General features: G+C 33.5%; 1 protein-coding gene across 6 annotated transcripts; it reads right to left on the bottom strand.

Moving 5' to 3' along the window:
- Positions 1-929: 929 nt before the first annotated feature.
- LOC129894405 (nuclear transcription factor Y subunit C-1-like) lies at positions 930-20416 on the bottom strand. Of its 6 annotated transcripts, none has more exons than XM_055970088.1 (5): positions 12020-12229; positions 7889-7966; positions 7583-7713; positions 2887-3461; positions 930-1182 (listed from the first exon to the last, which is right to left on the bottom strand). In XM_055970088.1, the coding sequence occupies exons 3-5, from the start codon at positions 7607-7609 to the stop codon at positions 1179-1181; spliced, it is 606 nt and encodes a 201-aa protein (XP_055826063.1). In that variant the 5' UTR covers positions 7610-7713; positions 7889-7966; positions 12020-12229; the 3' UTR covers positions 930-1178. The 6 variants fall into 6 exon arrangements, 5 of the variants coding, with proteins under 5 accessions (XP_055826063.1, XP_055826062.1, XP_055826059.1 ...); XM_055970087.1 differs by lacking the exon at positions 12020-12229 and adding an exon at positions 11936-12013 and having other exon boundaries at positions 2887-3227; XM_055970084.1 differs by lacking the exons at positions 7889-7966; positions 12020-12229 and having other exon boundaries at positions 2887-3594; positions 7583-7685.
- Between the last annotated feature and the right edge of the window lie 3152 nt (positions 20417-23568).

The following is a 23568-nucleotide window of genomic DNA, read 5'->3' as shown; positions in this document are numbered from 1 at the left end:
TACATAAAAGTTACTTTTTTTAAGCTCATCCAAACGGGCTCTAACTCTGATTTGTGTCATCTAATTAACCTAAACTGCAAGGAACATTGTTTTGTATCAGAGTGAAAATCAATTTCTCACTCATATACTGTCAAAAAATAAAAGTTTAACTCAAAACTGTAAGTTACAACTACTTGTCTTTATCTGATCCTTTCCCATTTGTGTGATGATTACCTGAATAACAAAATATTGTCTTTTGCAAAACCTCCTACACTGCTTAATGTTAAAGCTATTATTTACATTCACTAAGAAATGGCAGAAGCAGACAAGACTTGTAAGATAGAGAAGGAACAAATGCACTCACCATTTCTTTAAAAGTGTAATAATGTTACCACAAATAGTGATCATGGCATATGATTAAGAATTACAGATGATTGTAGGAGTGGCAAATGGGTGGATTGGGTCAAATTCAACAGATCAAAATATGTCAAAGTAATTATTAGTTCAAGAGACAACTCACCATAAGTTTATTTGGGTCATGGAGCAAACAACGCATAACCTAAATCTCCCCTATTTTTAAACATATCATAGTCATAACAACAGGGATACTCATTAACCTTTTGAGTTTGAAACTGGTAGTATGTATTAGAGTGCATTCATGTTTATGGTTCAGTGATCTATCCATGCCTATGTGATTTTAATCTAACAAATTAGACTCATTGTGCCATCCAAGCTTTGCCAAAAAAATTGAGCTAATTTCGTTATGTTGAGATTGCATAAATGATGGAATTAATGGAATCATAATTACCCTAGTCACTAAGTTCCGCACCTACATCATTGACCACTAGGCCAAATTTCCTGCTAGGCTTACTAATCATCCTATAACCAATAAGCCTTGGTGGCTCCACCATACCACTATAGCAAGGAGCAATAGCCAAAACACTAAAGGGAAGGAGAACTGATTAAAGTAACATAACACAATTGTTATGCGATAAGTAAGATACGTTTATTATACACCAAAAACTAGAACTCCATGAGCATTCTAACAAATTAGATAGTTTCATACAGACAAAACGACAGGATTCAAGTCATTACTGTTAATCCAGTATACATGGAAAGTAGACAATTAGGTGCATTCACATTATTTGAAAGGACCTGTAGCCTTCACTAAGCATCTGGATCAACAGCAAACATGATCGTTAACTGCAACAAGATTAAATAGAAAAAATATGAATGTTTGTATCCTCAAACAGAACCATGATAAGGAACTACAGCAAACAAATAATGAACAGATAAATTAGTTGCTAGTCTCGCAAGTACAACAACATCAAGAACTACAACTCATAAATAGATAACTGTGGAGTAAGAACTTTTTTTAAGACTACACATTTAACCATAGCAATCATGTTATCTAAGAACTAAGATGCCAACATTTTTTTTGATAAAAGTCTAAGATGCCAACATCATATCAAACAATCAAGACATGCTCCAAATGAGTGAAATAACATGAATACAAGAGGATTAATGAATAGCAATTTAGAGAGGGATGGAATAAATAGGGCAATGGATAGAGGTGGTTACAATGATAAGTTCAGCATCAAAGAAAGAAAGCACAAGGATGGTGGCAAATTCACCATGAACTAGATAGACTAAAAACAATCTACATCAGATTTCCCCATGCATTTTCTCTATCAAATGATAAAATGCCGTACATGAATTTATAGAGTAATGAGAACAAGCATGGCACATGACGCACATCAGAAGATGAACGCCAACCAGCCAAGTGGGAAAACCCCTACTGGCACGGTTTATGGAAATATATAGATGAGCTTCTACTCTTCTACCATGAAGAGAAAGTCGTTGGCGCGCTAACTGTCATGTAAAGTGCCAAATATTTGGTACCGTAGCCGTCCTGGTTTCTCTTTCTTTTCATTCACGCAAACGACAGAAAAGGAGAAAAAAAATGGTTATAGCTAACCAATCCAACTATCCTAGTTCTTCGGACTAGCTCTGGATTTACTTTCCTATAAGACATACTCTTAAGGCGATGGGGTTGGAAACGAATTTAATCCTACTTTACCTACCAGCCACGTGTTCAATATGCATTAACATGACCAATAATTACTGATGTACATTGCAACACCGATAAAGACATCAGATATCAATTGTTTCTCAGGATAATAGGTAACGGTTATTGATGGCATATCCCAAGCATGCATATATAATCATTGCATTGGTAAGAAAATTGAAACATATGCTTTTGCTCCATCTTGGCATTAACACCAATAACGTTTACCGCTGTGAGAACTTGTAATTTCCAATTAAGAGAATCAATCATGAACTCCTTTATTGTATAGAGTATCAAAAAAATGTGTGAAAGCATATCAATCTATTGCTCTAAATTTGGATACCACAAAATACAGATATGCCAAATCATTCTCCACTGATGCAAAATATAGAAGAAGTGATTGATGAAAGTCTAGACTGTACATTCAGCTCCTATCTCCATGTTGCAACATCGATGAGAGATTGCAGGAAAAAATTATTTTTATAAGTAAAGATAGAATGCACAAAATTATACAAGTACTTAACTCAAATTTAGCTAAGATTGCCCTAAATGCAAGAAGGCAAACATATGGAAAGCGAAAATGTTTGTAGCTACTATCTGATAGAGTGAAATTAAAATAAAGAACAAAATATTGCAGTTTTAACAACAAACCCCTTGAGCGGAAACTTAGTGAATATTTTTTCCATGGAGACAAATCCCTCCAGCGGAAAACATTCCCTTTGTCACTTCTCAGAAAAGAAGAAAGTTACCACCTTTAACGAAAATGGAAAGCAGTGGACTTGACCAATTAATTTTTTTTTTGTAACCCAAAGTGTGAATTAAGGAAATGACAAAGTTACCTTTGACGATCAAGGTTACCCAGTCCACTGTTCCATCCACCAGCATAGGAATTATCTTCAGGAGCCTGCCATGCCTGCAACGAAGGCTGGACATACACAGAGGGAGCAACCACAGGCACAGCAGGCCTTCCTATCATCACCCCAGGCATAGCAGGCTGTCCCATCAGTGGATAATAGTTCGGAACAGCACTTACACTGGAGCCCACCATACCAGGCCCAAAACCATTAGCCTGTTCATTGATCTCATCCCTAGGAACGACGTCAACAAGGAAATCGAAAATCTCAGTCTGCCTAATCGCGGCAGTGAAGTCGTTCTTCTTCAAAGTTCTACGCTTGTTTTCCTGGGCGTGAAACCAGGAACGAAGGGTGAGCTCCAGAATGAAAAGCTCACATGCCTTAGAAAATAAAATGGGTGTTTCAGTGGAGATCTTGAGGACATTCTTATCAGATTTTATGATCCTCTTGAGACGGGAAATGGGAAATTGGTGATGCTTAAAATCGTTCAGCTCCTTGATTTCCTGCAACTGGTGGTTCCAGAACATCTGCATCTGTTCTTGCTGCTGCTGCTGCTGCTGCTGAAAGAAATGGTGGTAGGGGTTACCAGCGTACTGAGCCTCAACCGATTGATGAGAATTGTTCTCCATGGGTTTTGGTGGAGGAGCGGATTTTTCTATGTAACTGAGAAATGGAAGAACGAGAGAGAAAAAACTAGGTACTCATTAGGCTTTATTGCAGATTGAGACAAATTTGGATGGTAGCTTTTTCTCGGATGTAAGGCTTCATTTATGAACTGTATTTTTGGTTTTTAGTGTGCCGTTCACACAAGTTTAGTTTTCCCAGTCTTTCTTTTTGCCATTTTTGTCATTTTCAAAAGAAAAAATCACTTGTGTGTGCACACATGTTTGTGCACATCTCTTTTTCTTATTTTTCTCATTCTAAACAGGAAAAATTATTATGTAGTATTTTCTTTCTTTGACAATTTAATATTATTACTAATTTGGTTTCTAAAATTTTCGTGATTCTTTAATAAATATTTTTATCATTATCATTATTTTTGTTCAAATATTTGATTGATCATTTCTTTATCAAAGTTGTTCATTCTTCGTTTATAGATTCTTTGGTATTCTTCTCTAGTCATATATAGTATATGCTTTTAGACAATACTAGTCTACAGACTTTACCAGTCTATTCTAAGTCAATAGTTTTTCATTCAAAATTGGATTGGCTTATTTTAAGTACTTTTAATCCAAAATAGCTTTAAAGCCCTTTTCAAGTGTTTGGGTAAATTCAAAAAGTGCTTATAAGCACTTAGTTTTAAGCCAAAATGATAAATAAATAAATAAAAAAGAGCCAATACTTATGGCTTTTGGCTTATAGTCAAAAGCCAAAAGTCGATCCAAACAAGCTCTAAGTTGAGAATGAATATCCACCTAAGTGTCCCTTGTTATTACACACTAGTCTCCTCAAAGCGACTATTGGTAAGTCCCATCTAAGCCTTAAGTAAATTTGTTTGAAAGAAAATTGACTCCAGTTTTTTTTTTTTTTGAAACTGAAATTGACTCAAGTTTATCATATTGATTTTTAGGTATTCGACATATTTAAAATATGTATTAGCTTATAAGATTTTTCGGACTATCCAAGAAGCTTAGGTATGTTGTACCCTCACGGAGAACTAAATTTTTCATAATAAATGGGCACCCATTATACGCATATTTTATTCAGTGTCCTGCATAATTTCATAAGAGCTTACTATGGCTGACAAATTTTACATATTTATATGAAGTAATATTAAGCCATCCAATTGACCTTGGATATATAATACCATCTATCTCATACAATTAATCCTTTCTTGGATATTATTGCACTCTTTGTTCATAGAGAACTTCTACAAGTGCATGACAAACACCTAGGACCAGAACACTTGAATAGAAATAAAAACTCACTTTATGAATTGTATTGTTTTAGCATAAGAGAAAAAATTAGTGGTCCATGATTGTATCCTCTCTAGCATCTTATCTATCAAAGATTTACATTGAACGAGTGAAATTCTCTTTGTGCTCAAAGGGACTCTCAAATACTTGAATAATAAGTTTACCTTGTGAAAAGTCAAGGCTATGAAAATCTGATATTAATCATGTTCACTAACACCTCCCAAGTATATTGAACTCTTTTCAGCATTTGTTACAAATTCAAAGCTTGAGAGAATTCTTGAAAACAAACATGCAATAACTGAAATTAAAGCTTTATTGACTGAAATTGTCAATAAAGCTAGTTGTAATGGGTTTATTTTAGAGCATGTAGGATGGTAATGAAAGTTTGGGGTCCTTTTCAGAATCTTTAGAATTCTTGTAAGATACTCAATAGCAAGCACAAAAAGAAATGGAGAGAGTGTCCCCTTATTTCAATAATTTTTTTGCATGGAATAGAACTTTAGACTGGCCATTAATATGTGAGTACGACACCATACCTCTGCTATCCATTTTAATGACAACTTCAAATATCACTACTTTTTTATTTTAAAAAAAGCATTCTTCCATCAAGTCGCAACTTCAAATTCTCTTATTTTTTAAACGCCGAAGAACTGTTATCGAAATCTCAATTTTTCGTTGAGAAACACTATAAATAAGAGATAAAGAAAAAAAAAGGAAACAAAATGAAGAAAAAAAAAATATAAGAAAATCATTTAATAATTATATACACAAAAAATTGTTTTTTTCTTTCAGGTGGCTGCCAAGGAAAAATGACTTCGGTGATGACGAACCTGGCAATTTAGGTTGTGTCGAGATCACCGTTTATAATGGTGGTTAAGGAGGTGGAGGCGGCGATGAGGTGATTATACAGAGAGAGAAAGAAAAAGAAAAAGAAGAACATTGGGTTAATAGAAAAGGAAAAACAATTTTGAGACATATTTTTTTGCCATATCAGCACCAAGGGAGTAAATAATTCTACTTTAAAATATTTCAAGTTTAAAAGAAACTCTTTCCCCTCCGTAAAGGAAACATATATCCCTAAAACTTCAATGATAGTTCAAGGAGATACCTATGCCTTTGTCCAAATTTCTTTACAAAAATTAAACAAAATCAGTTTTTCTTTTTACCGAGAAACATAATATACATTAATCAAACCCAGTAATCAGTCGTACAATAGGATGAAGCCTCATCAAAAATTCAAACGTGAAGGTGCAAACCAAGAAAATTCACTAAGTAGTGATAATGAAAATTTAGCTAACTTAATTGCCAGTGCCATCATTGGCATGTCCTGCTTCGCAGGCGCTAAACTTGAACGTAGTTATATTTGATCAAAGTATGAATAGTACGTTATTGTGAGTCCAGTGTGAATCCAAGATGCCTATTTTAAACAAATTAGAGCCAACAAAAAAAAAGTTTTATCTAAATCCGATGTACATGTATTTTTTATTTTCAACATCTGAGTTACAAAGTAATCAGCACTTCAATCTTCATGAATTTTCAAAAACATTTTATAGTGTTAAGCCTAAAGGTGTCCTGGAAAAGACATTATTCCCTCTATAACATCTTATTAAATGCAAAAGTTGGATGAAAAGAATATTAAAAGTTGCATGCATCTTCAGCTGTAAACTCAAGACACATAATAAACTCGAGCACTGTACAAGCCAGTGATAGATATTCATAGAGAACGGATAGCATTCATGGTGGCATACCTCTATTAGGACTTAATGAAGTTTGGGAAGTTAAGGAGAAGGTGAGATGCAAGACAATGTTGCTGGTCTTCAATGGACAATCAAGAAGATGCTCATTGTGGAAGCGCACTTGTTTCATGGTGCAACTCCAAGATCAAGACTAAAAACCCAAATGGGCAAGTCTTTATTATTAATAGATTGGGGCGCATATGGAGCCAGAAAAGAACCGAAAAGCAAGCCCAAGTTTGGATGAATTACACGCCCAAAGGGTCTGGAAATTATGCCCAAAAGAGCTGAAATTTGGTGTGTTTTCTTTTGGTCCAAGAATTGCCACTTCCTTATTTTGTTAGGTAATTTTGGGAAGTGTGACATTAATTTTAATTGTTTTCCTAGTTTAACTTCTCCTTAGCTTAACGTTTTCTAGTTAGATTTTACTACTTATTCTTTCCATAAAATTAGATTTCGGATCTCATGATGTCTAGGAAAGGGGTGCACGGTTTGCCCTTATATATAGAGTTCTTTTAGTTTTTCGGACATAACATTGTTATCAATATTATTGGGAGATTCTTCTCTTTACAGCTATACTACCGGGGATTTTTTTAATCAAGTACATTACTTGGTATTTATCTTATAACCTTACAAGAACGATTTAAAAGGTAAGATTATATTTTTTACTTAATTTTTATGGTTCTTACAATCTTATACAAATTATTGTCTTTAATTGTTCAATTAGGGGGTCTAGATCACTTTCATCTAAGTTCTCGAATTGAATCTGCTCGTAAATATGATAAGCCCTAATCCACTAATTAATTCTACTGCAATCAATTAGGATTTTTAGTAATTACTTTTGCTATTTGGAAATTTATTTCTCGAATTTCGCCAATCATATTCTAGTCTTTGATCTTCGTATTTTTCGCCTCCGCATTATTTTCTTGTTTTTCATTCAAAATAACCGATTCTTATCAAGACCACATCAATAGTAAGAATATTGCAATCCACCAAAATGACAGAGGGAATCATAATTAAACAAGGTATTACCAGAAAATCTTGGCCATCAATCTCCATTAAACATGAATAGCTGACTGCATTAAGAGTTGGTGTGTCTCCTGAATCAGCAGGCTCACTTTTGATGATTTTTTCACTACCATTTTCATACTCTCCTCCTGAATCTTGTGCATAACAATCAGCAAGAAGATGCTCAAAGGCAGTTCAAAGCACAACACCATCATGCAAATGGCCATGGGCAGTTATAAAAAAGGAAATCAGATTAAATAAGTTGTAAGGATATATAAGAATGAAATCAATAGCACACCACGTATTTCTCTAGCAGGAGAAAATGCTTACCACGTATTGCTCTAGCAGGAGAAAATGCTTCTGTTGTTATCTCCTCAAATTCTTTCTTGACTAGTCTTTCTTCCCTAGCTTCATGTGGCAAAAACATTTACCATGTAAAATCCAATAAAATCACAAGATAAGGATGTCTACTAGCCGATCAAGTGAAGTTCAAGCTTGAGAATTTCAACAGACCTAAATTAAAACTAGCAATTTCATGTCAAAAACTCTTTAATTCCTACTTCGCTGTTTAAGCAACCAGCAAGGAAAGGAGAGCACGATTGTTTAGCCGGAGCAAGACACATCTGTCTCCCAAATGGATGGCCGAAATTGTGATTCCCATACCCAGTAGCAATTACTTCCTCATAGTACTGGTCTTTTAAGCTTATCCCAACGGCATTCCAGCCAGAATTGAGTTGATTCTAAGCTCATGCAAAGCCTTGTGACTATGTTAAGGGGTTCTACTGAATATACCCCCCTTTCATCTCCAAAAGTGAATAACAACAAGAGAAAGAGAAACTTTTAGAAACCACCTTAGTATCAACATAATCGTACCTTGGCCTAAAGAATACCACTTTTTTACCTATATCATCTTCTCCTCCAATCCAGGCCAAAAACGGTGATGCAAAAGATGCATTTTGGATATGTGACTGGATTAAATATGGGTAACAGTTTTATTTCTATTTCGGAAACAGCAAGATGATCGAGAAAGTCCAAAGAAGGAGGATGTAAGCTGGTGAGGGGTGGTGCTGTAGCCCAGGGGATTGTAAGGGGCACATGTGATGGGAAAGGCTCGTCTTTTCAGATGGAAGGAGTAGGGACCATTCAAAGGTCAATGTCCTATACGGAGGACATGATCAGTACAACCAATAAAGTAGGAGTCAAATCACAAGTTAACTCATACATTGGAAACTCTCAAGTAGTGAATCCTAAAATTTCAAATGGAATAATTGATCTTAATATTAGTACTCGAATGAATTTCAATCATAATTTCAAAGTGGATAAGAAAGAAAACCTAACGATGGTTGTTAACAACATTCAAAAGACCTCTACAGTTTTGAATCACACAAAATAAGATAAGTTCTTTAATTCTTGAGACTTATATCTTCACGACAGAATCATTAAGAATACTCTACACAATATTGTTATGCTTCTTTTGACTTTCAACACGACCACTCAAACTCAAAGTGGGTTTTAGTACTGCTTAGTTTGAAAACAAGACATACTCAAACGTCATTTGAATAGCGAACAAAATCGTCAGAAAGAAAAGGGTGGTGAAGTCTTTCCACGTGAAAAGCATGGGTGATTTCACAGCCAAAAAACAACAAGTGCTTCTTACACCAAAAAGAGGTACTGGGATGAAAATCTTTGGCACATCATGGACTTAGATTTAACCGATAGTTGAAGAGTAACTGAAAAAGTTGTTGGACTAGTGACAGGAAAAGTTGCTATAAGAATAGACCGAATAGAGGTGGAATGGTCCAAAAAGAAGTTAGACGTTGTTAGAACAAATACCAAGTAGAAACACAGTACCTCTTGAATAATTGCCAAAAATGAACTGATGCTACTGAGACAGTCATTGGAAAGAAGACCTGGCCAACAGGGGCATGTCACCAAAAAGAGGTAAAAATAGTAAAACTTAAAAAGAAAATGTTGGCAGAATTCGACAGTGTGAGACGCTGGTAGTGGAAGCTACGTAAGTCTCCACCAAGATCATGAAGATTCTGTACCAAGTAAACAGAAAGCTTTCAATGAAATGGGATGTCAATATATAAGAGAGCTCCGTATATAACTTAACGCAAGTTTCTTGAGGAATTCTAGATTGTTGTGACATCAACATTAAGGATATTGTACACAATATTCTAAAATCATTCACCAGATGATTATGAAAAAAAAAATTACAACTTCAACATTAAATAGAATTACAAAATACGCCCACTGCTTTGAGAGAAGCAATTACTTATGAAATAAATACTGCTGAACTAGTGTTGAAGCCAAATCTTTGAGTCAAATATGGAAGGTAGAAATGACATTTCCACCCGAGAGAACTTTAGAAAATCGTAGAAACCGAAAAAATACATGAGAAATTAGATGGATAGGACAAAAGAACTAAAACCAAAGAAGGGTTATACTGATGAGTACCGGGAGAAGAAAGGAAATTAGCTTTTGAAGCTGATGATTGAAGAACAAAATTTAGGGTCCTCTAGGATCCAACACATGCACTAAGGACAGTAATGCAATTTGGTATACAATTAATCAACAAAATGAACAAAAGGCTTCCCTGTGTTAATGAGCCTACAAAGTTGAACTTTATAGAATCTAACTCAACCCAAAAGCTAGCTCGTGAAAGGAGAATTGCCAAGACCATATAAGGAGTCCATGTACCCATCCCACAAACCATGTGGGACTCCAACAACTTGGGCCAGATAAGACTAAGGTCAAGCTTAACATGGTGTCAGCAAAACCAATCTTCAGCTGAGCTCTCACTGCCTCAAGCATATAGCTGTAATATCTAACAATTTGTTGTGAACAGCAAGCCTACCAAACTGATATGCTTCTCTGGATTTCTCATCTTTTGGACCCAGCAGTGGAATATCCTCAGCTGGTCTACTAACCATAGTTTTTTGCCGTGATTCCAGCCTCAAGCTTTGACAACAGTGCTTCTGAATTTAAGTTGTCAATCTCAACATTTAAATGTGGTTCTGTTTGAGATCTCAAATTGGTTTCAACATGATTATCATTTTCATTGACACCTTTTAAAGGACTGCTAGTTCCTTCTGCAACAGGTTTGCTTGCTGCCATTTCAAAACTAGACAGATTAAAGCACAACCTGTCGTCTTCTTGATCATATTGAGCATTTCTACCAATCATACAAAATGATTCATCCACATCTATAGCTGAATGTACTGATTGTCCCTTCCTAGTGTCAGCATCAATGTTTGCTGCAAAGTTGGCAATATGTGGTTTGTATGTTACCTTTTCAGACTCTGATTCAGCAGATGTTTCTCTTTTTCTTAACTGAAAAGACGTTGTCCACCCCACCCCCACCCCGGTTCCTATTTCCAAGCATCCTGGCAACCCATCGTAATTTTTTGTTACTGAAGCAAACCAATCAAGATTTAAAATTCTCCAACTTCCCAATCTTGTAAGTTTACTAAACCTCATATCCCACAACACTTCTCTCCCTTGTTAACTCGGTAATTGGATAATCGACATCCTTTTTTGGCAAGAAATTCTATACATGTTAGGGAAAGTAAGTCTCAAAGTCTTGTTCCCACACCACCTCTGATCCCAAAAACTCATCCCACTCCCCACCCACTCGAAAAGATGTATTCTCATTGAACTCTTCCCATCCCTTTAAAATAATCCTCCTTAGCCCACAACCAATATGGAGTTGAGCATTCCAACCCACCTCCAAAGCCTCATACTTCTCCGCAATCACCCTTCTCCAAAAAGCATTACCTCTACCCCAAACCTCCATAACCACTTTCCCAAAGGTGTCATGTTAAAGACCCTTAGATCCTTAATAACAAGATCACCCCAACATTTCTATTTTTGAGGGGGGAGAGGGGGGAAAGCCTTCAAGCCAAACGGCTGGCTATATGAATTCCTTGTATTAATTGCTTTGTCAAAAAAAAATCTCTATATTAATTATTTTCTCCGAAACTAAAGTAAAATTAAATAGCTCGAGGAGACATCCTAAATCTTCATTATGAAATCATTCTAAGCTGATAAGTGGTAGATACCAATTTATGATTCTAAAAATCTACTTCCTTACAGAATTTCTTATCAAACACTTCAAAAAAGGCACTTTTTAATTATTTGTAAAACATTATCCACAAAATCTAGAACAGAATCTCACAATCAAAGCTTCAAAAACCAAAAGTATTCGACATGAATTCAACAAGATAACTAAATTTCTTGAATTCCAAAGTCATCTAGCAACACAGATTAAAAAGAAAAAAAAAGATTATATATACATGATCACATACATACATACACACGTATACATATATATAGCATGTATATATATAACAAAGCATAAATCACCATACTCACAAGAACGGCAGAAAACAGTTACACCAATCCGAATGAAGCCATAAATGAAACAATGTAGAAGCATTTGATTAAAAGTAGTTTTACCTTCAAAAAGAAGGAAAGGTGAACCACATAGAGTGAGTCGTCGTTGAATTTCCACCCAAAAGAAATTCTTTCTTTTGCTTCTAGCTATACATAGTGTTGATCAAACCCTAGAGGAATGTGCAATTTTGGTTGGTAAAAGCAATATTTCAGAAAAAGAGAAAAGGCTTTGTTTTTCTGAATGTAAAGTATATTTTTCAGGTTTGGCTTGGCCCTCTATTTAGACCTTTTATAGTTGGGGGAGGGGGGTTAGTAGAGGTCAAACCCTTACCATAGTTAATTTTTAAAATACTTAAATTTGGAGAATATAATTTTAAAAATATCATTTTGGGCTATATACAGTAATTGTAATTTTCCTTGCTAAATTTTCTTTTTTTCTTGTCTTTTAAATAACATCCTCAGAAAAGTTTTGAATTTCTAACTATAATTGTTCATCCTTGAATAGATAAGAATTTATATCTGACTTCATCTTAATATCTAAAATCTATTTTAGATTTAGTTAACTTTGACTTTCTGACCAAAAGAACGCAAATAAATAAGCAAAAAATATTTAGTGTTAAAAGATTTTGATTCATGGTTTTTTCGTGAAGGTGCAAATACTACAATTCAAATCACCATCTACTAACTTCCTTTTCTATTTTTTGAATATTCAATTGAAACTACTATTTATGAAGTTTTTTTTCCCTCCATTTTCAAGAATGAAGTCCTTAGTTTTCATTTACCTTAATTCCTTAACTAACATACTAGACAATGAAGTTAGCACTGAGTTGACGATTAAGAATCTGGCCTAAGGTTTCAATGACATATATCACTTTTCCATGTTTTGCTATAGCTGAACTGAGAGTTAATCTATATACATTAACTGTAATTTTCTTTGCTAAATTTTCTTCCTAATATTTTCTTCGGTCTTTTAAAATCACACCCTGAGAAAAGTTTTGAATTTCTCTCAATAAATATACTTCCTTGAATAGATAGGAAATCATATTTATTTAAAATCTCTGTCTTGATTTAGTTAACTTTGACTTCCTTACTAAAAGAACGCAAGTAAATAAGGAAAAAAACTAGTGTTAGAAGATTTTGATTTTTGGTTTTTTGGCGAAGGTGCAAATACTAATATTCAGATCCCCATCTACAAACATCCTTTTCTATATTTCGAATATCAAATTGAAATACTATTTACGACGTTTTTCTTTTTCCTACTTTTTCAACAATAAATTCCTTAGTTTATATTTACCTTAACTTTTTCATCAAGTGACAATGAAGTTAGCACTGATGATTAAGAATCTGGTGTAAAGTTTTAATGACCAATATGATTTAGCCATGCTGTTGCTACTGTTGAACAGAGATTTGTATTACTCAATGCTTCTGCACCAGATATTAAAGGTCTAGTACTGTAACTCTACAGAAAACAACATGAACTTTGATTTGTGTCTTCTTCTTTAGTTTTAATTGGTACTTTGTATATATAAATGTGTTAGAATCAGAACTCTGATTTGTGTCTTCTGATTAACCTAAGCTAGAAGGAATAGTGTTTTGTATCAAAGCAAAAATCACTTGTTCACTCAAATATTGTCCAAAAAATAAAAGTTGGACTCAAAACTATTAGTTACAATTTCTTGTCTTTATCTGATCCTTTCCACTATTAGTTACAACTTCTTGTCTTTATCTGATCCTTTCCCATCTGTGCGATCCTCTCACTATCAAAATATTGTCTTTTGCAAAACCTCCTACACTACTTAATGTTGAAGCTACTATCTCTTTACATTCACAAAGAAATGACAGAAGCAGATAAGACTGGTAAGAAAGAGAAGGAACAAATGCATTCTACATTTCGTTACAAATTTAATAATGTACCACAAACAGTGATAGTGATCATGACATATGATCAAGAATTACAAATGATAATAGGGCAGGCAAAATAGGCAGGTTGGGTCAAATTCGGGAGGATCAAAATGGGTCAAGGAAATTATGGGTCAAGACTCAACCCGCCCAAATTTTATTTGGGTCAAGATGGGTCAAACAATGGGTCATAACCCAAATATCCCCTCTTTTTAAACATATCATAGTGCACCCATGTTTATGATTCAGCGATGTATCTATGTAAATGTGTTTTTAATCTAAAAAATTAGACTAATGTGCCATCCAAGCTTTGCAAAAAGATTTGTGCTAATTTAGTTATATTGAGATTGCATAAATGATGAAATTAATGGAATTGTAATTACCCTAGTCACCAAGTTCCACACCAACATCATTGACCACTATGAGGGTGTTTGGATTGACTTATTTTAAGGTGGTGTTTGGATCGACCTTTTTTTAAGTAGCTTATAAGCTAAAAGCTAAAAGTCATAAGTTGGGAATATCCAAGTTTTGCCTTTTAGCTTATTTTTGTACTTTTTCAGCCTAAAAAAAAGTGCTTAAAAACACTTTTTGTCTTTCCCAAACACCTCCAAAATAAAAAAGCGCTTAAAAGCCAAAAGCTACTTAAATAAGTCAATCCAAACATCCAAGTAGTTTTTGGCTTTTAAGCTCTTTTTTATTTTTAGAGGTGTTTGAGAAAGACAAAAGTGCTTTTAAGCACTTTCTTTTTTAGGTTGAAAAAATACAAATAAGCTAAAAGTCAAACGTTGGATATTCCCAACTTATGGCTTTTAGCTTTACCTTATAAGCTACTTAAAAATAACCAATCAAAACAGCTCCTATGTCAGGTGGAAAGTTAGAATTAAAGAATTGCCAAAAAAAGAAAAGAGACGGTCTTTTTCAAACGAACTAAAAAGGAAATTAAGATTTAAGACAAACAAATTAAAATGGATAGAGTATTTATTTAGTTTTTCTTTTTGCTCCTTTTTCAAGAACAAAGTCCTAAGTCTTCATTTACCTTAACATTTTCAACCAACATAGTGACAAAGAAGATAGCACTTGGTTGATGATTAAGAATCTAGTGCAAAATTTTCATGACTTGATATATGATTTAGCCATGTTTTGCTACTGCTGAACAAAGAGTTGGGCTATATACATTAACTGTAATTTTCCTTGCTAAATTTTCTGCCTTACATTTTCTTCGATCTTTTAAATTACATCCTGAGAAAAGTTATGAATTTCTCACTATAAATCAATCTTACTTCAATAGATAGAACTTCATAATTGACTTCATCATAATATCTAAAATCTATTTCAGATTTAGTCAACTTTGACTTTCTTACTAAAAGAACGCAAGCAAACAAGGAAAAAAATTTAGTGTTGAAGATTTTGATTCTTGATTTTTGGCCGAAGGTGCAAATACTAATATTCAGATCACCATATACTAACTTCACTTTCTATTTTTGGAATATCAAATGGAAAATACTATTTATGAGGTTTTTCATTTTCCTCCTTTTTCAAGAATGAACTCCTTAGTTTTCATTTACCTTTACTTTTTCAACTAACATAGTGACAATGAAGTTACCTTTGAGATGTTGATTAAGAATCAATTGTAAAGTTTTAATGACTAGTATATGATTTAGCCATGTTTTTCTACTGTTGAACAGAGAGTTGGGCTATATATGACTTTAATTTGTAAATTTTATCTAAATCTCATTGTGATTCTTCCCAATTACACTCTATCCCTACTCTTTTAAAAATTACCCGAAATCCCTTCTTTTTGGTGGAATCCAAATACATCACGTACGTCCTGATACATCATGTAAAGTGATGTATCCGACCGATTCATCGCATAAAGTGATGTATCCGACGTCCTGATACATCACGTACATGATGTAGCCGACCAATCCATCGTGTAAAGTGATGTATCTGACGTCCTGATACATCATATAAAGTGATGTATCCGTCCGATACATCGTATATAGTGATGTATCCGTCCGATGCATCGTATATAGTGATGTATCCGTCCGATGCATCGTATATAGTGATGTATCCGTCCGATACATCGTATATAGTGATGTATCCGTCCGATACATCGTATATAGTGATGTACCCGTCCAATACATCGTATATAGTGATGTATCCGTCCGATACATCGTATATAGTGATGTATCAGACAAATAGGAAAGAGTAGTGATTTTTGTAATTTTTTCAAATGGTAGGGAATTTTAAAGAATATGGTAAAATAAGTTGTGTATTTAGGTAATTTTTTCCTTTAATTTTCCTTGCTAAATTTTCTTCCTTATATTTTCTTTGGTCTTTTATATAACATCGTGAGGATTTTTTTGAATTTTAGGCTGTAATTATACTTCCATGAATAGATAGGAATTCATATTTGACTTTATCATAATATCTATAATCTATTTTAGATTTAGTTAACTTTGATTTTCTTACTAAAAGAAGGCAAGTAAATATGGAAAAAAATTTAGTGCTGAACAATTTGATTCTTGGTTTTTTTGGTGAAGGTGCAAATACATCTACTAACTTCCTTTTCTACTTTGAAAATACTATTTATGACGTTTTCTGTTTTCCTCCTTTTTCAAGAATGAAGTCCTTAATTAACATATTTATCTTAACCTTTTCAACCGACATAGTGACAAAGAAGCTAGAACTGAGTTGATAATTAAAAATCTGGTATAAAATCTTAATGAATGATAAAAATGATTTAACCATGTTGTTGATATGGTTGAACAGAGAATTGTATTACTCAATGCTTCTGCACAAGGTCTAAGACTGCAATTCTGCTGAAAACAACATGAACTCTGACTTGTGTCATCTGATTAACCTAAACTAGAAGGCACGTTGTTTTGTATTAGAGTGAAAATCACTTCTTCACTCAGATACTGTCCAAAAAATAGAAGTTGGACTCAAAAGTATAAGTTATAACTTGTTGTTTTTATCTGATCATTTCCCATATGTGTGATCATATGACTAACAAAATATAGTCTTTTGCAAAACCTCCTACACCGCTTCATGTTAAAGCTACTATCTCTTTACATTCACTAAGAATGACAGAATTAGATAAAACTTGTAAGGAAGAGAAGGAACAAATGCATTCTCTATTTCTTTAAAAATGTAATAATGTACCACAAATAGTGATCATGACATATTATTAAGAATTACAGATGATTGTAGGGGTGGAAAATGGGCAGGTTGGATCAATTTCAGGTGGATCAAAACGGGTCAAAGTAATTATTAGGTCAACAGCCAACCCCAAAGTTTATTTGGGACAAGGGTCCTAATCCAAATCTCCCCTCTTTTTAAACATATCATAGTTATAACAAAGGGAAAGCTAATTAATGTTTTGAGTTTGAAACTGGTAGTATGTATTAGAATGCATCTATGTTTATGGTTCAGTGGTTTATTTATGTCAATGTGATTTAATCTAGAAAATTAGACTAGTTGTGCCATCCAAGCTTTGCAAAGAACAATTGTGCTAATTTAGTTATGTTAAGATTGCATAACTGATGAAATCATAATCACCCTAGTCACTAAGTTCTACACCTACATTATTGACCACTAAGCCAAATTGCCCACTAGGCTTAGCACCTACATCATTGACCACAGGACCAAATTGCCCACTAGGCTTAGGAATCATCCTATAACGAATAAGCCTTGGTGGCTCCATCATACCACTATAGCAAGGAGCATTAGTCAAAATACTAAAGGCAGAAGGAGAACTGATTATAGTAACATAACACAATAGTTATGCGATAAGTAAGATAAGTTTATTATACGCTACAATCCAGGACTCAATAAGCATTCAAATAAACTAGACAGTTTTATATCGACAAAACAACGAAAAGATTCAAGTCATTACTATTGAGACAGTACAGTAGCAATAAGAAGCAGTCACATCTGAGAGGACCTGCAGCATTGGTGACTAATAGCTTCTGCTGTGCCACTGAGCATTTGGATCAACAGAGAACGTGATCTTTAACTGCAACAAGATCAAATAGAAAAATTATTACAAACATTTAATAAATTGAACCATGTGAATGAGAAATCAGTGTCTTGTATCTCAAACAGAACCATATTAAGAAACTACAGCAAACAAATAATAAATACATAAATTAGTTGCTTAGTCTCGCAAGTACAACAACATCAAGAAACTACAGCTCATCAATAGATAACTGTGGAATAAGAACCTTTTTTCAGATACTACATATTTAACCATAGCAATCGTGTCACCTAAGAACTAAGATGCCAACATTTTTTTTAATCAAGTCTAAGATGCCAACATCATATCAAACAAATCAAGACATGCCACAAATGAGTGAAATAACATGAATACAAGAGGATTAATGAATAGGGATTTATGAGAGGGCTGGAATAAATAGGCTAATGAGTAGAGGTTGTTATAATGATAGTTCAGCATCAATGAAAGAAAACACAAGGATGGTGGCAAAGTCACCATGATCTAGCTAGACTATAAACAATCTACATCAGATTTCCCCATGCATTTTCTCTATCAAATAATAAAATGCCGTACATGAATTTTCAGAGTAATGAGAACAAGCATGGCACATGACACGCATCAGAAGACGAACACCAACCAGCCAAGTGGGAAAACCCCTACTGGCACGGATATTGGAAATATATAGATGAGCTTCTAGTCTTCTCCCATGAAGAGAAAGTCGTTGACACACTAACTACTCATGCAAAGTGCCAAATATCTGGTACCATAGCCATCCTGGTTTCTCTTTCTTGTCATTCACGCAAACGATAGAAAAGGAGAAAAAATGGTTATAACTAACCAAATACAACTATCCTAGTTCTTCGGACTTGCTCTGGATTTACTTTCCTATGAGACATACTCTTAAGCCAATGGGGTTAGAAACAAATTTAATCCCACTTCACCGACCGGCCACGTGTTCAATATGCATTAGCATGACCAATTATTACTGATGTACATTGCAACACCGATAAAGACATCAGATATCAATTGTTTCTCAGGATAATAGGTAACGGTTATGGATGGCATATCCCAAGCATGCATATATATATAATCATTGCATTGGTAAGAAAATTGAAACATATACTTTGACTCCATCTGGGCATCAACACCAATAACAGTTACCACTCTGAGAAAACTTGTAAAATCCAATTAAGAGAATCAATCATGAACTCCTTTATAGTATAGAGGAATCAAACAATCGTGTGAAAGCATATCAATATGTTGCGCTAAATTCGGAAACCACAAAATCCAGATATGCCAAATCATTTTCTCTACTGATGCAAAATATATAAGAGATGATTGATGAAAATCTAAACTGTACATTCAACTACTATCTCCATGTTGCAACATCAATGAGAGAGTGTAGAAAATAATTGTTGTTATAAGTAAAGAGAGAATGCACAAAATTATTTAAGTACTGTACTTGAATTTAGTTAAGATTGCCCTAAATGCAAGAAGGCAAACATATAAAATGCGAAAATGTTTGTAGCTACTATCTGATAGTGAGAAATTAAAACAACGAACAAAAAAATTGCAATTTTAACAACAAACCCCTTGGGTGGAAACTTAGTGAATATTTTCTTCCATGGAGACAAACCACTCATGGGGAAACGTTCCCTTTGTCGCTACTCATAAAGAAATTCAAAAAAAAAAATTATTACCTTTATCGAAAATGGAAAAAAGCAATTCGACTTGACAAATTAATTTTTTTTTCTAACCCTGGTTATGAATTAAGAAACTGACAAGTTACCTTTGAGGATCATGGTTACCCTGTCCACCGTTCCCTCCAGTAGCATAGGAATTATCGTCAGCAGCCTGCCAAACGGACTGCCACGGCTGCAACGGAGGCCGGACGTACACTGAGGGATCAACCCAAGGCATAGCACGCCTTCCAATCGTCACTCCGGGTGGAGCAGGTTGTCTCATTGATGGAGCAGGTTGTCCCATTGGTGGGTAACAGAACGGAACACCACTTAATGGGGAGTCCACCATGCCAGGCCCAAAACCAGTAGCTTGTTCCTCGATCTCATCCATAGGAACCACGTCAACAAGGAAATCGAAAATGTCAGTGTGCTTAATCGCCTCGATGAAGTCTCTCTTTTCTAGAGTCCGACGCTTGCATTCCTGGGCGTAAAGCCAGGAACGAAGGGTGAGCTCCTGAATGAAGATCTCACATGCCTTAGCAAATAAGATGGGTGCTTCGGCAGATATCATACGGATATCCTTGTCGGATTTCATGATTTTCTTAGTGCGGGAAATGGGAAGTTTGTGGTTCTTAAAATTGTCAATCTGCTCAATTTCCTGGCGCTGGGAAGTCCAAAATATCTGCAGCTGCTCGGGCTGCTGCTGTAGGAGGTAGTCATACGAGTACCCGTCGGACTGAGCAGTCGCCGCCGCCGCCGCTGCCGACTGGTGAGAGTTGCTTGCCATTGGCGTTATGGACGAGGTGGTTTTTCAGTAGTGATATTTTCACAAGTTCACAGAGTGAGAGGAGAGGTGCTCTCTATATATACGGAGGAAACAAAACCTTGGATGGTTGTTTACTGTTTTGTAATGTTAGTTTATATAAAATATTTGTTTTGATGTTTAGTTATTGTTTAAATTTATTATTTGGTAATAATAAAAAAAATTATTTTGTGTAATGATTGATTTGATATGATCTTTATGTTAGCTTAATATCTTATTTTCATTTTATATTTATTTATTTATTAATTAATTAGTTTTGATGCACGTGAATATCAAATTATGTATTATATTATTTTTTAAAATAATGTCAATATTATTAAATCAAAAAATTTAAGTAAACGATCGATTTGGGCGAAGTGCCTTCGATGAGCGATATTTCCTAAGTTCACAGACAGAGGAATAGTAGATGACTTGTTACAACTATGCTCTCGGGTGAGTGAATTAAAAGAGACTTTTGAGAGTGTAAATAAAAAAAATAGGACACAAGTCTTGAAAATAAAGTAAAAGATATTCTTTTTTAATGAGTGATAATGACACATATTTTAAGAACCCACAAGTATTTTATTTTACAAAAGATCCCCTCTTTTTTTTCTGCCCCTCATCCACCCCTCAGCCCCATCCTCCCCGAACCTCCCCTCCTCCACGTCATCATCACCTCCAAACAACTAGCAGATGTTTAAACATTTGTCTAAACAACTAACAAATGTTTTCATATCTCGATCTCCAAAATAATTAGCAAATATTTTCATATTTCTCCAAACAACTAGCTGATATTTAAATTATTCTCATTATTTTAACTAAATAATCAAAAAAAAATACCTAAACAACTTAGGATTGTTTAAATATCTTTTGATTGTTTGAACTAAACAACTTTTGGTTGTATGAACAATTTATGTTGTTTGAACTAAACAACTTAGGGTTGTTTAAACAACATCTCTTGATTGCTTGAACAACTCATGTTTATATAAACAACATATCCTCTCCTCTCTTCTCTTTTCTTTTCATCAATTTTTTTTAAATAATTTTCACAATCAAATCGGAGTGAAAGAATTGGGGAAGAGAAAAAAGAAGAGAGGAGAGGAGAACAAAGAAAATCGAATAAAGGAGAAAGAATTGGGGAGAAGAGAAGAGAAGAGGGGAGAACAGAGAAAGAGGAAGAAATGTGTTTAGAAAATGGAGAAAATTGATGGAATTTTGGATTTTGTTAAAAGTTTTTGATCTTTTAATTTTTTATCCTAAGTTTATAAATATTTTAAATCACCCCCATCTCTTCATAATTAACCCCTAATTAAATGTTTATAACAAACGAAAAGAAAAAAGAAATAGAAATCCCCTATCCTTCATTCCACTCTCAAATAACCCTTTTAGCTCATTTTCCTTGCTCGTCTATATATACGGAGGAAAACAGAAAATCTTGTTTGGATGGTTGTTACGTGTTTATTATATTGTGCCATAAGTTTAATTATAATGTTTGTATTTTGTTACTTAAATTTATATTGTATTATATTATTTAAATTTATTGGTAGATAATGATAAAAAGTTTTATTTGGTTTAACGATTGACTTGGTGTGATTTCGTCGTTAGTTTAATAATTTATTCTCACTTAATCTTTATTTATTCTTTAATGATTATGTTTTATTATTTATCCTATTTTTTCATAGTAGCTTTACTTTGAACTCTACTTTTGTTGTAGGTTTACCATTCAAATTGTTGACACATGACATTATGTAAGGATAAAGAATGATACAATTTATTCAAACATCACATTCATTAAAATAATACAGTATAATATAACACAATATAATACAATATAATATATTATAAAATAATAGGCAACAATGTCCAAATAGATTGTAAGAGCCCATTTAAATTGGCTTATTTTAAGTGTTTTAAGCTAAAATAGCTTTTAAATACTTTTGAAAGTGTTTGAATAAATTAAAAAAATACTTATAAACACTTAATTTTAAGTTAAAATAAAATTCTAACTTATAACTTTTTGCTTATAAATCAAAATGAAAAGTCAACTCAAACAGACTTTTAACTTTAAATTTTCCAAATATTCTAATGAAGGTATAAGTGATGATGCTTGAGGTACTGTATAACTGTGGTAGGCAAGTGACAGAATGAGAACTCGTATATTTAACGGAAAAGGATTAAAATGTTATTAACGGTTAGAAATGATTTTAAAATGTATTTTTTTTGCATCTATTGAAATAAATTTGGCCTTATTTTTATTTATTGAATCAAAAATTTTCTATAAAAAATGATTTAAATTTATCCCTCTTAACATATTATAAATAACTCAACAATTTTAAAGCTACATTTTAATGTTAATTATATATGTCACTAATTTTTTCGTACTTTGACAATTATTTAGATTTAATTTGATTTGTAAAATTTGTTTTCAAAAGTTCTTGATTGTTTGTCTATCTAATTTAAATATTTGTTTTAAATAAATAAAATATACGAACTAACGTATGGATTAATATGAATATATATTGTCTAAAAGTATTTTATTATGTGTATAAGTTCATAAAAAGATAAATTTTTGTTATTAATTTTTGTTGAGTTTTTTCTTTTAAAATATTTTTTTAGAAACAGTATAAATGCAATATTATTTAATATAAATTATACAATAATCTTAGTAGCTTTAAAAACTAAAATTGTTTAGTGATTGAAAAAATAAAAATACATGACTAAGATGCTAATATTAGTAAAATAGATTAGAAAGTGAAGTCTTTAACTTATTAGAACTTGAAGGCTAACAAGGACAAAGTAATAGAAAAGTACAGCTTTATTTTATTTATAAAGAGAGAGGGAAGGAAACTACTAATTTTGCCTTTATTTATGGATTGTTGGATTTAATTGATAGTTTGAATGAGAAATTGAGGGAAAAGAAGTGGAGAAGAAAATGATATGTTCTCTCTTGCTTTATTAAATAAGCTTTGGTCCCACATAGGTGGTGGAAATGAAAAGTCTCCTACTTAAAAGTAGAAGCACTCCTTCATGTTGCTAAAGGGTCAAGAAGAGGGTCTCCCCTCGCGCCGTCGTCGTCGTCGCTCGCTCGGGTTGGCTTCGGCTACGGCTTCGGATTTGGTCAATTGATATGATTGATAATCTTTTGGACCAATTTTTTTTTACATTTTAATTAATTAATATTATTTATTTATTTAATTAATTAAGTGGAAAAATCCTGACCCGCGACCCGCGA

Source organism: Solanum dulcamara, chromosome 7 (assembly GCF_947179165.1).
Source record: "Solanum dulcamara chromosome 7, daSolDulc1.2, whole genome shotgun sequence".
Lineage (NCBI taxonomy): Eukaryota > Viridiplantae > Streptophyta > Magnoliopsida > Solanales > Solanaceae > Solanum > Solanum dulcamara.
This window is presented reverse-complemented; position numbering and strand designations above follow the sequence as displayed.